This window comes from Myotis daubentonii, chromosome 1 (assembly GCF_963259705.1).
Source record: "Myotis daubentonii chromosome 1, mMyoDau2.1, whole genome shotgun sequence".
Taxonomy (NCBI): Eukaryota; Metazoa; Chordata; class Mammalia; order Chiroptera; family Vespertilionidae; genus Myotis; species Myotis daubentonii.
The window spans coordinates 164,866,691-164,883,322 of record NC_081840.1 but is presented as its reverse complement, the minus strand read 5'-3'; the positions used below and the strand labels follow the sequence as shown (position 1 = coordinate 164,883,322).

At 37.2% G+C, this 16,632-nt stretch overlaps 1 protein-coding gene across 1 annotated transcript in view; it reads left to right on the top strand.

The window, feature by feature from the left end:
• Nucleotides 1–16,632, top strand: part of MTTP (microsomal triglyceride transfer protein) — a 46,291-nt gene that overhangs the window by 19,462 nt on the left and 10,197 nt on the right. The window contains exons 8-15 of the mRNA XM_059664746.1: nt 683–840; nt 4,282–4,450; nt 5,478–5,585; nt 8,525–8,737; nt 10,728–10,939; nt 13,386–13,483; nt 13,589–13,710; nt 15,478–15,705. Coding sequence (XP_059520729.1) covers nt 683–840; nt 4,282–4,450; nt 5,478–5,585; nt 8,525–8,737; nt 10,728–10,939; nt 13,386–13,483; nt 13,589–13,710; nt 15,478–15,705 — 1,308 coding nt within the window. The remainder of the gene's footprint in view (nt 1–682; nt 841–4,281; nt 4,451–5,477; nt 5,586–8,524; nt 8,738–10,727; nt 10,940–13,385; nt 13,484–13,588; nt 13,711–15,477; nt 15,706–16,632) is intronic.

Below are 16,632 nucleotides of genomic sequence, written 5' to 3'. Positions count from 1 at the left end.
ACTATGAAAAATAAGTTCTTTAGCCTATTTCAAAGTCACATGATATCATTAAATAGAACTATTTACTATTCTTAAAACCACAGTAGCACAATAATAGTGTATGTGAGAATTACCTTTATGTAAATACTGTTGTACTTACCATAGATATGAGTAATGAACACAGCCCAGACCTTAGCAATAGTAAAACATAGCATTTCATGCAAACAATAAAATAGAGAATAGAGAGCTCAAATTATTATAAAAAAATGGATTTTCAGTGAGGTCCCAGTATATAAGAAACCTTCACAGTTCTAAATGTTTTGCCCTCCAACATATTCTGCTGTTAATGAAAATTCTGCACAGTTTCACTATGGAAGTCAAAGCCTGGCCTCAGATATAATTCCCTGGTTATAACAATGGAATGACCTATAGGCCTGGAAGCCGAAGGTCCTTTGAGCTAACTACTAATAGACAAAAACAGTCCTCCTACAGAAGAAGCATACACAAGGGTAGCAGCCCCCTCTACTTGCCTCTGAGGGTCACAGGAGTGGGAAGGGGGCAATCAGGTACATTGAGGCAAGATACCAAATGCTCTTTTGCTTGTCAGATACAAGGAAAAATTTATTTCTGGGGAGGATATTGCTTGTAAATGTGGATGTTCTAAATTATGAATGGGGGATGAGCCTGCAGCCCTGTCTTGCAGCTCTCAGAGCACTGGCAGTCCATCAGAAAACACCTACAGCCTGACAACCTCTCCAAGGCTGAAGCCGTCAGAAACTTCCTGGCCTTTATTCAGCACCTCAGGACTGCGAAGAAAGAAGAGATCCTCCAGATCCTAAAGACTGAAAACAAGGATATTCTGTAAGTTCCCGGAACACTGTGTGAGGTTGTCTGTAGGAAAGCAATCCTGGGTTGTATTCTTTTTATTAAGCAGGAAACACCTCTTTTTAACCAACTGCCCCACCTCCAAATCAGTTATTTTGTTGTTTTGCATTTTCTTCGAACAGATATGACACAATACAGTCATCTAATGCTGACTTAACCAGAAATGCAATAACAAGTTTTCAGCAGTGACTCAGAATGGACTATTTTTTTAGTGTGCATGAGTAAATCAGGTCTAGATTAGTACAAAGATATAGGGAAGGACTTCATCATAACGCCATGCTACCCATGCCGCCTCACTGTTTTTGAAATTTTGTTCTTGGAGCTACTCATTGACACTTGAAAAGATTTCAGAGTTCATTATAAAAACAAAAAAGTATGAATTTTCCCACAGAAAAATGTGCTTTTATTTAAAATCCAGTGATCAGCTCAATCAAAGCCATGCTTTATATGGAATAGTGAGAACTGAGGTAAATAGCTAAAAGAATCTAAACAAAAGAAATATGTACATAATTTGGATATTTGTTGCAAGAGTGATTCATTACACATGCATAATTGAGAGAGTTGACTTAATTCTCAAATTTACATGGTCTATAAATATGAGCATTTTTGGTAGTTAAGTAAATTTTTCTGTAAATACAAATTCAGCTATATGATACTACTTGTCCTAATTGATGATATAGAACATGGCTCAACTAATTTGACAAACATTGAAAACTGGCTATTAACATAATCAAAAGTAGAAATTGGCCAAGTTATAAACACACAGAGCAGTAGTAGACACTGAATTCAAAGGACTTAATTACTCAAGAAGAAGAGAATTTAGTTTTTTTTCCTGAGAAGTCTGTTTATTCTTGAATGTATATGTTATTTACTTGCCTTGAGGACATTAAAAAAAATTATAGGAATTTCGTATAACTAGCCACACAAGTTGGTGGCTCCCTTCAAAAATAAATATTTAAAGCAGAAGTTAAAAGATGTACAAAATCATAAATTTTCAGACTCTGTTGTCATTATAGAACTTTAAAATATATTGGCAGAATGGTTTCTCTTTAGATCAAAGATAAAAATACTAACAAGGAAAGGGCAAAATTAGCTCTAATTTATAATAGGGATTAAACTAAACTTTAACCTTATTTGTAGCCTAAAAATCTTAAGGCAACAATAATTTGGATGACTTCATAATGTATTTTCTAAATCAGCTTATTTACACAATATCATACCATATCATATGTAACATGCATGTAGCATAAGATAGTAGAAAGGCATGAGGTTGAACTGCAATCAGAAGACCTGGTTTTAAATTCAACTTCCAACAGTGTATAATCTTCAAGCAAGTCATTTACATTTAGGCTCTCTAAGCCTCACTTTCAACATCTGTAAAATACAGAGAATAATTTCGTTTCTGTTTTGTAAGATAGTGAAAGGCAGGGTGGTGGAATGTAAGATTTCCCAAAGTGTCTATTGTATGGATCTTGTAATTTACAGAATATTAGCAAGTTTGCCAAGAGGAAAGGATTCTGTGAGTAACTAAGTTGAATACTGGGTGAAACCAAATCAAATAGTTTTCTTTGCTACAGACATTTGTAACATCTTTAATCTGGTAAGTTTAGGTGTAAGTTTCCTTAAACATTTCCTAAGCTCACATGACCTTGAAAATAGCTTTTCTTAAAGCATTTTGTAGGACTAGTGTTGCATGGAAATCACTTTGGGAAACAGCGATATAATTAAAACTAGCCATTAACATAATCAAAAGTGGAAATTGGCCAAGTTACACATACACAGAGAGCAATAGTAGACAGTTCAAAGGACTCAACCCAAGAAGAAGAGAATTTTGTTTTTTCCCCTGAACTCCAAAGTCAGGAAAACCTGAGTTCCAGTACGAACTATACTTTTATCAGCTGTGGGACCTTGAACAAATGACTTGATATCTCTGAGTCTGTTTCCTTATCTATGAGGGGGATATTAGTATTGAATTGACAGAGATGTTCAGTGAGGTGATCATATTAATAAGATCATGTATTTATATAGCATTTATAATGTGCCAAGCATTATTCTAAGTGTTTTACATAGATGATGTAATTTAATCCTTCCAACAATCCTAAAGTGACTACTATTTTTAACCCTGTGTTACAGATGAAGATATTAGAGCAAAGAGAGGTTACATACCTAAAATTTCTAGTGCAGTGCCAGTATAATAGACACTTGATAAGTATCTCTCTCTCAGTCTCTGTTTCATTCACTGGGTTTTTGTTGGGTTCAAAATTACATAGTACAAGTAAGTTTTAAAAATATAAAACAGTGAACCATGTATGGTGTGTTTATATGGATGTGGAATAAAATATTTACACACATACTATGTTAGTATGACAAGCTTCTGGAATTTTATCATCCCAGACTCAGCAAACCAAAGATTCTTGATGGTGGAAAACGTACTAGAACTTTCCTATAGGACTTTTGTTCTGCTCACACATAGTCTTATGGCTGAACTATATCATGGGGCTTTTTATTTTTTTTTAAAGTGAGGAAAGCTTTCTCCCTTGGATATAAATTAAAGCTAAAAGACTCTCCCAGCTTTCTGTTAAATAATACTACCCTAGTTAAAGTAGGCAATTGGGGAATGAGTATATTTACAAAGCTAATTAGAGAAATAATCAATTTGGGGGGATTTTATGTATTACTAATATAGAAAAGAATTTGAAATGAATTTATAATTTTATTTATATACTTTTTATTTACAAATCTCCAAATTATATTTGGCTTAGATTAAAATACTAAAATTGGTTGTTTGTATTTTCTGAGTATACATTGAATGAGAAAGAGGGGGCAGTTAAAAGAGAGGTTTAAAATAAAATGTGGGTGGTCTTTTTGAGGCAGTTATTCTTTTGTTCAGCATTATGCTAAGCAAAATAAGCTAGTCAGAGAAAGATAGATATCACATGATCTCACTCATTTGTGGAATATAATGAACAACATAAACTGATGAACCAAAATAGAGCCAGAGAAAAAAAATATTTTAGAATACAATAGAAGTAATCCTGTTTTTGCAGATTTTTAATATTGCCTACAATTTTGTGATATTATACTATGTTAGTACAGTTTTGGTAATATTATTATACCTAAAATCCTTTTTTCTTGAAATATTAATTTTTATTGTATGCAGTATTATTATTTTCAAAATCATTTTTCTTGAAATGTTAATGTTTATTGCATGTAACATTATTATATTTTAAATTGATTTTCTTTAAAATAAAAAATTTTAAAAATGCAAAAAAAACCCCGCAAAAAAACAAACAAACAAATAAAAAAATGTTCCCTTCTTTAGGAAATTCAAACCAATGGAGAGTCTGTAAATGGTAGCGATTTTAAACAGTTCCGTGAGCCTCCTAAACATTGACATCCGTAATGATTTTTTTATAGACCGCAGCTGGTGGATGCTGTCACCTCGGCTCAGACCCCAGACTCATTAGATGCGATTTTGGACTTTTTGGATTTCAAAAGTAGCAGTAACGTTATCCTTCAGGAGAGGTTTCTCTATGCCTGTGGATTTGCCTCCCATCCCGACGAAGAACTCCTGAGAGCCCTCATTGTAAGTCAGATGGACACTGGGAAAGTGAAGGCTCTCACCACTAAAAAGCTCTCAGCAATCGAAGCAGTAATTAAAAGTTGTGTGCATCAGAATGAAGGCAGAACAAGAGCCTTCTGATTATTCATATTCAAATTCTATTGAACTATTTTTATTCATTAATTATTAACTCTATAGTAAATTATCTCATAGTATCTTCTTTGCAATTCCTCTAAATAACGAAGTATACTTTACAGAAATTTAAGGACTGTGTTTACCAATCATATAATACAAAATTTCAGAGGGGAGAAGCCTTGGTTAATTCAAAAATTTATTTTAAAATATTGGTTTTGACTTCAAAGATCTCCATGGTATTTAATACACAGTATGTTGAAGAGATACCAGTCTTCTGATATTAAACAATTTACATTGGAAATAAAAGCTAGACTTCTCTTGGGCCCAAGATTTTTTTTTTTCTTAAGTACTTTTACCCACTTATGATCTAATCGAACAGTTCATAATCTTTTGGGAAAATGGGTCCATTTAAGAATCTGATAAAAGTAACGAAGCTCCTTTACCCCCATGCATAAAATTTTACAGGCTTTTGTTTGTTTGTTTTTGTTCACTGAACCAGTGACTCCAATCCATAAACTTCTAGGCAGTGATGGTGAACCTTTTGAGCTCGGTGTGTCAGCATTTTAAAAAACCCTAACTGAACTCTGGTGCTGTGTCACATACAGAAATTTTTTGATCTTTGCAACCATAGTAAAACAAAGACTTATATTTTTGATATTTATTTTGTATATTTAAATGGTATTTAACAAAGAAAAATCAACCAAAAAAATGAGCTCGCGTGTCACCTCTAACATGCGTGTCATAGGTTCACCATCACTGGGTTCATAGACCAACTTTAAGAATATCTGGAAAGGGGAGTTTGCAATCTAGGAACGTAATTTCCTCAGGCACTGGTTACTTAATTTCTTAACAAAAAAAAATCCCTTGGAAATGTTTAAACAGTTTGTAACTTATTTTATCCCTTTTTGGCTAATAGAGTAAGTTCAAAGGTTCCTTTGCGAGCAATGACATCAGAGAAAGTGTTATGATCACCATCGGGGCCCTCGTCAGGAAGCTGTGTCAGAGCGATGGCTGCAAACTCAAAGTAAGTGTGAATCCCATCTCATGTGTTACCTAGGCAGCTCCAGACCATCCTATTTAACACTCACATGCTGCCCACCACTGCTACTCCAAATCCCCTCTACCCTACTCTACTTTCTCTGTTTGCATAGCCATTATTGCCATCTGACACACTTTACAATTCAGTTATTTATTATGTTTATTGTCTCCCACTGAAATGTAAGCTCCATGCAGAATTGGATCTTCCTTTTTTTCAATGCCAGTTGCTTAAAATGGTATTTAGTACATAGATAAAGTTCAATAAATACTTTGCTAAAAAGTGAATCATTTATTAATCCCCCATCAATATGTATTTATTACGTGCCCACTGTGTACTCAGTTTTGAACATATGTAGGGTTTAGTTCTAGTTATTAGAAAAATATTAGACTCTAGGGCTCTCTCTAGAGCAGTAATTGTGGTTTGCGGGTTTGAGTTTTGATGGTGGAAATTATTTCCTTTATTTACTGAGGACTTTACATTTTATTTTTAATTTCATTTTCTCAAAGCTTCTCCACTTGCCTGAGTGGACTATCAATTTTAATGTCTTTCTCATTAAAATAAAACACTCACTTTGTAAGCAGAGCTAAGTATGGAAAATCCAAATGGATTATTATCCAACATAGCCCATCTTTCTATTTAATCTATTTAATCTATAAATAGATTAAAGATGCTGAATACATAAAAACATAGTCTTTTATTCTGTCTACATTTATTAGATTAGTTAGGTTCCAGTCAGCATTTTTCCTCTATCTTCAAAAGACATCACCATACTATTTTGCTTACTGAATACTTGCTATAAAAACAATAGAAAGAGAACATTCTTAAAACAAAATAGTTCCAAAAGAGACAACTCATAACTAGAATGTAAATAAGTTTTGAAAAGATCACAGAAAATGGTATTGAAAATGTTTGAGTATCTTATTAAGATCTGACAAATCAAATTTGTGTAATTTTTATGATATTAAAGAACTGTGACTTCTTATTATATAGCCACAATTATTTGAGTAGATTATATACTTCAGCAATAATATATCAAATATCTTGTCTAAAGACAAAACTCACATATAAAAACATCCATCCAGTAGTATTTGATGAGCATTTACTCTGTGCTAGGTATGATGCTAGTCCCTTAATGTAAAGACACATAGAATGTTCTACTATCTTCAAATAACTAGTTTGTTTATCAAACACAAACAGATAAATACAATAATATTGAAATATAAAAAGAGTGCTCTAAGAATACAGAAGCTGGAACAAACTATTCTGTTTGGGCTGCTGGGGAAGGTTTCACCAAAAAGTAGTTAATATTTGAGCTTAGTCAAGAAGAGCTATGTAGGTGAAGAGATGGTAGTATAGAATAACGGATATTCTAGGGAAAAAAACAGCTATGTATGAAAAGGCCCAAAGTCAAAATGTGCCTGGTATACTTGGGAACAGTAAGAAATTTGGTGGAGCTGGAGCACAAAATATATATGTCTCATTCTCTTCTACCCATGCTCACCAACTTCTCTACATAAGTAGTAGTATTAGTTTTTGGTTTTTCCTTCCTGTGTTTCTCTGTGCAACAGTAAGCAGATGTACACACACATCGTCATTTCCTTTTTCTTGCACAAATGTAGCGCACTGTATACACTTTCTCCTACCTTATTTTTTTTCACTAACTGTTTGTCCTGAATATCACCCCGTGCTGGTTTAGAGAGATCTTCCTCTTTGTTTTTTACAACCGTCTAGCACTCCATTGTGTTGATGTAGCAGTTTATGCCGCGTCTCTTATGTGGGGTTGTTAGGTGGTTTCCACTCTTTTGTTATTACAAATAATGCTAAAATGAATAATCCTTGGCACATTTCTTTTTCTTATTGTTGGGACTGTAGCTTCAGGATCAAAATGCAGATTTGTTAGCTTTTGCCAAATTATCCTCTATAAGAGTCATATCATTTTATGCTTCTTGCAGCAATGTATGTTAATACCTATTTCCCCACAACCTCAATAACAAAGTATGTTGTCAAGTTTTTTAGTGTGTTTTTATCAGTCTGATAGTCGGCATAGGTAATCAGCATAGAGAAAGTATAGTATCTTTCCTTCTAGTCAGAGACCTTTTATGTCTCCTCTAACCCCTCACCTCCTGCCCCCACCCTGGTTTGTGCATGTGTGTTTGTTTTTGTGTGTGCCTGCAGCCCAATTTCAGAGTTTACAAATCCTATAGATGATTAGGTCTTAGGAATCTTTATTTTAATGATGAAACTGAACCCTAAAACATACATAGGAGCAAAGATAAACCCAGAGGTCCCTATTTTGGTTTTGCATTAAATTATTACCTTGTACTCAATTCCTATATTTCTAGGCCAGGAAAAAAGGAATTCTCTGCTTAAAGAACATATTTGAAAAGTACCTAGCAAAGTACATGCCAAGTAGGAGGCACTTGAGAAATATTTTGTAACTGTATGGCAGCATTAGTAAATATGAAGTAAAGTAGAAACAAGCACTTTTTAAACATTTAGAAAAGACCTACAGTCAAGTAGTAAATATTTTCACCAAAGTTTTTACGTAAGAAAACGGTTACCTCTTAGGCACCATCTAATTGTTGCTTCAAAAATTCAATGAGTAGGCAGTTTTATGAATAATTAGTCAAGGGAATTTCTTAAATGACTTTGTACATTCAGAATATTTTCAAAAGGTGATATGTCCACTATTATACTCATGGTTTCCTAAAAATATGTTAATGAATACATGTAAAGAAAAGACCCCAGAGCACTTTTGTCAAGCTTTACTTGTTCATTTTCACTGTGCACCTCAGTCATGAAACCAATGCAAAATTTTCTAAAACTCAAGTTGTTTTCTTGGGCCTAAGAGTGAAGCCAGTCATGCCCAAGCCTTGTTTAATGTATGGCCATGCATATGTCTGAGACAATATGTGATTTTTTAGGGAGTGGTAGAAGCCAAGAAATTAATCCTGGGAGGACTGGAAAAACCAGAGAAAAAAGAGGACATCATGATGTACCTGCTGGCCCTGAAGAATGCCCTGCTCCCAGAAGGCATCCCGATCCTCCTCAAGTATGCGGAGACAGGAGAAGGGCCCATCAGCCACCTGGCTACCACCACTCTCCAGAGATATGATGTCCCTTTCATAACGGATGAGGTAAAGTCTCCAAGAATGTTGGGAAAAGTCACAAAAAGAAAAGGGCATGTCTAAATATGAGTCAAATGCAGATGCCTTTGAAGTCATCCTATTTTTTTCCCAAACTACCAATTTCTCTTTCCTGTTTAGAAATACCTCTTAAATTGGATTTAAGGCTATGCTGAAGCAGCCTCACCTTTTGAATAGAAAAATGTCCTATATCCTGAAGCATAAATATTAAAGCATATTCTTTTACTTAAAAAAAAAAAAAAAAACGAAGTATTGCCTTAACCGCATATCAGTTGGTGGGAGTGTCATCTCCTTGCTCCAAAAAGTTGTGGGTTCAGTTCCCAGTCAGGGCACATACCTAGGTTGTGGGTTCGATCCCTGATTGGGGCACATATGGGATGCAATTGATCTATGTTTCTCTCTCACATTGATGTTTCTCTCTCTCTGTCTCTCTCCCTCTCTCCCTTTCTCTTTGGAAATTGATAAAAAAGCATGTCGTCAAGTGAGTATTATTAAATGAAAAAGAAAGTATTTTCAGAAATACCTTTATTTCTATAAATTTTAAGATGCTGTTAAATTTTTTGACACTGAAATATCTTTCCTTAAGTATTGGTGTCTACAGCTACATTTTCAGGCAGCTATCTAAATTAAACTTTTATTAAGGCAGAGAATGTTTACAAACCCCCAAGCTAAACTGCCTGTTGAGAATGATGTTCCCAATTTTCAGATAAACATCTTTCCATTGGTTTTGTGTCACGGTTTTTTTTTGTTGTTGTTGTTTTTTTTGCAAAAATGTGATGGTTAAGGTCAGGGCCTTTTGAGACATACAGACCTACATATAAAATCTGGCTTTGTCCATTCCTAGTTGTTTGTGCTTAAGTGAGTCACTTAACTCCTATATACCCCAAAACAAGGCCAACATGTGGGAGAGATAGTAAAAGACATTGAAAGAAATATTTAGAAATGCCTAGTACAGAATACCACACACAGTGTAAGATTAGGCAGCACTTGTAACCAGCAGAATTATTTGTTGCTACAGAATGTAAATACATTGGCAAATTTTCTTTGGTGTTAATGTTTTTGTTTTTTAAGTCCCCTAATGTAACCAATGGACTTTCAGTGATAATGATGTGTCCATATAGGTTCATCAAATGCAACAAATGACCACTTTGGTATAGAATAGAGGGAGAGGTTGTGTAGGATGGGGGGGGGGGTGCAGATGAGGAGCAAGAGTATATAGGAACTATCTGTACTTTCAGCTTAAGTTTGCTATGAACCTAAAGTTGTTCTAAAAAGAAAGATTATTACAGTGTAATTTTTAAAAAGGAGAAAGGAAGATTCTTAGGTACTTCATTGTAAGGAAATATCGGTTCATGTAGCCATCTCTCCCCTGAGCCCCATTGCCACATGGTGGTAGTATCTTTAAAAAAATCTATATTAGTTAAGTAACATCATGATCTGCTATAATTACAAATGAGCCTAGAAATCTCAGCTTGCCCTGGCCAGTGGCTCAGTTGATGGGAGTGTCATCCTGTACACCAGAAGGTGGTGGGTTCAATACCCAGGTTGCAGGTTCAATTCCTGATCGGAGCTTGTGCGGTAGGCAGCCAATCCATCTAGCTTGCTTTCTCTCTCTCTCTCTCTCTCTCTCTCTCCCCACCCCCCTTCCTCTCTGAAAAAAAAAAAAATCTCAGCTTATCAAAAATGTATTTCTCATTCATGCTATGTCTAATGTAGGTAAAGGAAATTGTGGCCCAAAGTTCACTACAATAGTGAAACAAAAGAGATGGAGATGGTGTACCAGCCCTTGAGTGCCTCAGCCTAGAAACTACCCAAAGTGATTCTGTTTATGACCTGTTAGCAGAACTTTGGCCCCTACCTAATAGCAAAGGAACCTGGGAAATGTAGGAATGTATATTTTAAGAGCACTAACTATGTCTGCTGCAATGTCAATTTTAAAAGCCTAGATGTGCACTAATAAATTTGAACATCTTATGAACAGGTGAAGAAGACTTTGAACAGGATATACCATCAGAATCGCAAAGTTCATGAAAAGACCGTGCGCACCACCGCAGCTGCTATCATTTTAAATAACAATCCATCGTACATGGAAGTAAAAAACATCCTGCTTTCTATTGGGGAGCTTCCCAAAGAAATGAATAAATACATGCTTTCCACTGTTCAAGACATCCTACGTTTCGAAATGCCTGCCAGGTATGACACAGTGCACCTGCCTCTGCTTTTTCAGGCGTAGCTGTATATTGTGTGGTACACATGTGGATAACAATACCGGTGTGGTCACTAGGCTGGGTTGTGTTACACAGTGAAAGCGTTTGCCAAATTTCCCATAAGAGAACTATTTAGTGGGCCAAATAAAGCAACTTCACTTTAGCACTATGATTTAGAATTCCAGGTAAGATTTTTACTCTAGGTCTCCTGCTCAGTCTGATAAAAATAATGTGACCAAATGTGAGTCATGTTCCAGAATCCAACTATCTTTTTAATAGGACTCTTTTTATAAACTACTACAAAAGGATGTTAAGTTCTCACAAAATGGTCTGTCATCTTAACTTTCCAAATGTTAGAAATTTTTGAAGCCTCATATCACAGGTCAAAAGAATTTACCATTTAAATTTAAAACCTTAGGCATGGCCAACAGTTTAAGGACCACTCAAGGGATGAAAAATGGGACCAACAGACTTTGTTGCTCCCAGAACATTGAGGTTTTCCCAGAGGCTCCTTACACTATCTTCATATTTTTGGATTCTTAATTCTTTTTGCTTTTCCGGTGGGGTATTTTTTGCTTCTTCATATTTCAAATCTTTGACTTGATTCTTGGGATCCTCTTGTCTGCTGTTGGATCTCTGTATAGTATTCTTTATTTCAGTCAGCGTATGCTTAATTTCTAGTTGGTCCTTTTTCATATCCTCAAGAGTCTCACTAAATTTATCGGCAGTATCTAGAAAATTCTTGAAAAACCTTATAATCACGGTTTTGAACTCTATATCTAGTAGTTTGCTTTCCTCCATTTCTGTCATTTGTGTCCTGTTTCTTTGTCTCCGCATTTTGGCTGCTTCCCTGTGTTGATAGAGTGGCTTTGTGTGCTAGGTGTCCTATAGGGCCCAGTGGCTCAGCCTCCCCAATTACCTGAGGTGGACACTCTTGGTGCACCACCCCTTTGTGGGCTGTGTGGACAGTCTTGTTGTAGTTAACCCTTGATTGTTGTTGGTATCACTGGGAGGAATTGACCTCCGGGCCAATTGTCTGTTAGAATCAGCTGTGTCTATGGTAGGAGAACTTCTGTGCTGAAGACACCCTTATGGGGCAAGACTTGCTTCAGTGGGGCTTTGGTGCTCAGTGAGTCTTCCCCCTGAGTGTGTCCTTTATGGATCTGAGGAGTTGTAATCTGGATGGTCCCACTCTGACCACTGGATACGCTGGTTCTTGGATCTCTTAGGGGGTGCTAATTTAGCCTCTGCCTGAGGCTACCCAGCAGGAGCTACGGAGAGATCTGCAAATTCCTCTTCCTTGTTTGGGGTTTGGAGGTGCCCAAATAAGGCCCAGCTGTGAAGCAATGCAAGCTGCTGTGGGGCCTTGGGCCTTCTTTTGGATGTTCTGGGTCTCTCTGACCCAGCTGCAGTTTGTTAGTTAATTTTAGATTGCATTCATATGCAAAGCCTCTGAGAGCAGCTTGGGTGGGGCGGGGTCTCAGGGAATCAACAGGGCGGAGCAAACAGCTATGGTTGATCCTCAGGCCTGCCCTAAGAGGCCCCGGGTCTCAGTGTCCTGTGGTAATCGCTGCAAGCACCTCTGAGAGAAAGCCGCCCTCGAGTTCCGAGTTCCGCCCACTGCCAGACAGTCCAGTTTCTTCCCATATGAGTTTGGGTCCCCAGAGACTCGCCCGGAACTGGAGTTCAGAGCTGTCGGGAGTTTGTGTCTCCCTCCTGATTGAAAAAGACAACCGTGTCCACAGTTGCCAGCCCCTTCCGCATGCGCCTCCGTACCTCTGCACTTTACTTCCACACCTAGCTCTGAGTCTCAGTGTGCTTTTCTCTTTCCTTCTAGTTGTAGAATTTCCACTCAGCCAGCCTTCCTGTGGTTCTGGATGGTGTCCGTTTTGTCTTTTAGTTGTATTTTTGAAGTTGTTGTGCGAGGCAGAAATTTCAGGTGTTTACTTATACCACCATCTTGGTTTCTCCCACTGAGATTTTTTTTTTTAATTGAAAAGTACATGAACACAAAAGAAATTCCTGAAAGTTTACTATTATGTACTTGTAATTAGCCAGTGATAACATTAGAAGGTGTAGGAAAATGTTTAAGGAAAAATTGGCAACCTCTCCAGTTCAGGACAGCTTTCTTTTCAAGTGTATGTTGTTTATCAATGGAACCAAAGTGACTCAAAAAATATGTTTGTCCACTGCTGAGGCGTGTCCATCAGCCAGCTCCCACTGGCTCACAGCTATGTCCTCATCTTGCTGAGGAATGAAGGGGAAAGCCCTGACCCTGGTGCTGGCACTCCAGCTGGCACTGCCCAGTCCTGGAGAAGTGTGAGGAAATTTCGGCCCCTGTGTTTTCCACGGAGGACTTGGGTTTTTTCCAAATCTGACTTGGAAATCAGTCATTACAGTGAATGTGCAGCTTTCCCTTTTATGTGTTGCAGCAAAATGATCCGTCGAGTTCTGAAGGAGATGGTTGCTCATAATTATGACCGTTTTGCCCAGAGTGGATCTTCTTCTGCCTATACTGGCTACATAGGACGTATGTAACCTAAAGGGGTCCTCCATCCATGCCCCTCCCAGCGTGGGTTTTCTGGAACTATTATTAAATTACAGGGTTGGCTTTCTTTTCTTTTTTGGCCATTAGGTAGTCCCCATTCGGCATCCACTTACGGTCTTGACATTCTTTACTCCGGTTCTGGCATCCTAAGGAGAAGTAACGTGAACATCTTTCAGTATATTGGGAAGTCTCATCTCCATGGTACCCAGGTAACTCATTTTCCATTAATTTTGCTGGATAAAGTATGTAAAAAATTAGTGTGAGGTAAAATAAGATATATACTGATGGTAACATTATAGAATGTGTAATGGTGGCTGCTGCCATATGTCACACATGATTTCATCATCTCTAAGAGGCTGTATGGTTTATAGTCCCATAGAGAGTTTCAAATATGAACTTGAAGTATAAATACATATAGATTTCGTGCCAGTATTTCTCACATGTGTTTGAAAAAATATTTCTATTCACACATCTATTTCTTGGAGCTCCAGATATTTCATTCTAGAATATATTTTCTTTCTCTGGGTATTTCCATGAAGAGGTTCATTCCCCAAAATAAAAACTTTTCATAAGAGCCTGGCTGGGGTTGCTCAGTGGTTGAGCATTAACCTATGAACCAGGAAGTCATTGTTCAATTCCCAGTCAGGACACATGCCCAAGTTGTGGGCTTGATCCCCAGTGTGGGGTGTGCAGGAGGCAGCCAATCTCATTATTGATGTTTATCTTTTCCTCTCCCTTCCTCTCTGAAATCAACAAAAATATATTTTTTAAAACTTTCATAACAGAATATGGCTCTCTAAAGAGTTAATCTATGTTTTTCCAATACTGCTAGGAGAGAAAAGAATAAAGTGTAGGCGTTTGACAGCTGGCTGATTTCTCTCCTTTTGTTTTATCTAAAATTTGGTCAAGGCTTTCTAATTTTGAAATATGCTTTCTTTTTAGTTTTCATTCACATCAAATTGTAACCTTCTAAATAAACTCATTGAGGCTTAAAAATGATCCAGTGCTATATAAACTCACTCTACCCTTTGATAGAACTCTAGACAAAACAGTACACTCTTCGGTCCTGAGGAATCACCATCTGTTTTCTGATATGCACCCTGAAATGCCAGTACCCAGTAGCAAGGGACTGGGTAGGGAGGACAGAGCATATGTAGGATTCCTGTGTCTAATAGAGATCAGGGTGTGAGATTCATCGTGCTTCCTTTGAGCTAGAGAGAAAAAGTTGGACCCGAAAGGTGTGAGTCATGGCTTAGAGAGCTCCACACCCTCCCATAGAAGCAGCCTTAGGGTGACTGTCCCAACACCTCTCTACCTCCTTTTAGGGGCTCTACACAATAGCTGACCCAATCTGTATGACAGTTCTGGGGAGACTAAGGGTTTCTGGGATGACACCATCAAATAGAAAGCTCGTGGCCTATGTAGTTAGGCAGAGGGGTTTGAATCCTGCCTTAGCATTTGAGCTTTTTTTTTTGTCTCATCTACAAAATGGATAAAATAACATGTATCCCAAAGGGTGGTTGTGAGGATTAAATGAAGAAAACTAACTAGCCCTAGCCAGTTTAGCTCAGTGGATAGAGTGATGACCTGTGGACTGAAGGGTCCTGGATTCAGTTCCGGGCAAGGGCACATACCTTGGTTGCAGGCTTGATCCCCAGCCCTGGTCAGGCATGCAGAGGGCAACCAATCGATGTGTGTCTCTCACATCTATATTTCTGTCTCTCCCGCTCCCTTCCCCTCTCTAAAAATCAATGGAAAAATATCTTCAGGTGAGGATTAACAACAACAACAACAAAGAAAAATAAAGTTATATTTAGGCATAAAAGTTGTTTTTGTTTTGTTTTTGCCTAGCTGCTGCAGATTTTTGAATTATTAACCCCTGGGAAAATTCTAGCTATAGCTCACCATTGCTTACAGAACAGGCATGGAGCTTATGTTATGTCATGTTATGTAATGTGATGTCCATTTCTCCCTAGGTGGTCATTGAAGCCCAAGGACTGGAGACCTTAATTGCTGCCACTCCCGATGAGGGGGAGGAGAACCTTGACTCCTATGCTGGCCTGTCAGTCATTCTCTTTGATGTGCAACTCAGACCTGTCACTTTTTTCAACGGATACAGTGATTTGATGTCCAAAATGCTATCAGCATCTAGCGACCCTGTCAGTGTGGTGAAAGCACTTGCTTTGTTGATAGATCATTCCCAGGTAATTAATTCATTCTGCAAATTTTATTGAATTCCTAAAATGTACCAGGTATATTTTAAATGTGTTCTGTGCTTTGAGGATACAAGACAAAGGTTCATGCATCTTGGAACTCACATTCTAAGCATTCAGTCTCTTGGTATTGTTGCCCTTTCTCCTGGCTATAAATAAGCAAGGTTTTCTTTTGCCTTTATTAGCTGGTTAAGACATCTCACTGTTAAGGCAAAAGAAAAAATACTCAATATAATATGAGTATAGTATAATGTCAATTTCAGTACAACTGAAAAAAAATAAAATATGAATTCTAACATAAACAAGAAATGATGGAGGAAATAGTCTAAGATAAAACAGAGCAGACATGGCATTATCTCTGTTCACTTGGCTTTCCTGGACATGAGGGCTTAGATAGTTATTCTAAAGCAGGAGCTAAACCACATGACTTCACAAGTTACTGATGACATTTTATCATGACAACGATTATGAAGAGCCATGTAGTGCACCATTTTGACCCTAACAACTTAGTAGAGGAACAACCAATCACTGACACCAACCACATGTAGACTTTTTGCCCCAAACTCTCGTTCACAGAATCACATAAGATTTAACCATTTATCAGTAGAGAATAGGAGAACTTCCATTCACTTGAACTGTATTCTTCAGAATGATTTTCTATTTTTCTCACCCCCAAGTTTCATATTACCGTGGTAAGTTATGATGATACCATCTTCTGTGCAGTGAGATTTAGGTGACCAAGATACTGTGGATGGGAGAGGTCTGCCAAGATACTGGGAAACAGAAGAGGGTTAATCTCAATAACCTTTGAGTTCAAATGTTTCATGCTTAAAAAAATTTGTTAATGGCTTGACTTATTTCCTGCCTTACTAAGCATACCAATATAAAAAATGGAATATTGGTTAAATAAGGATCCTA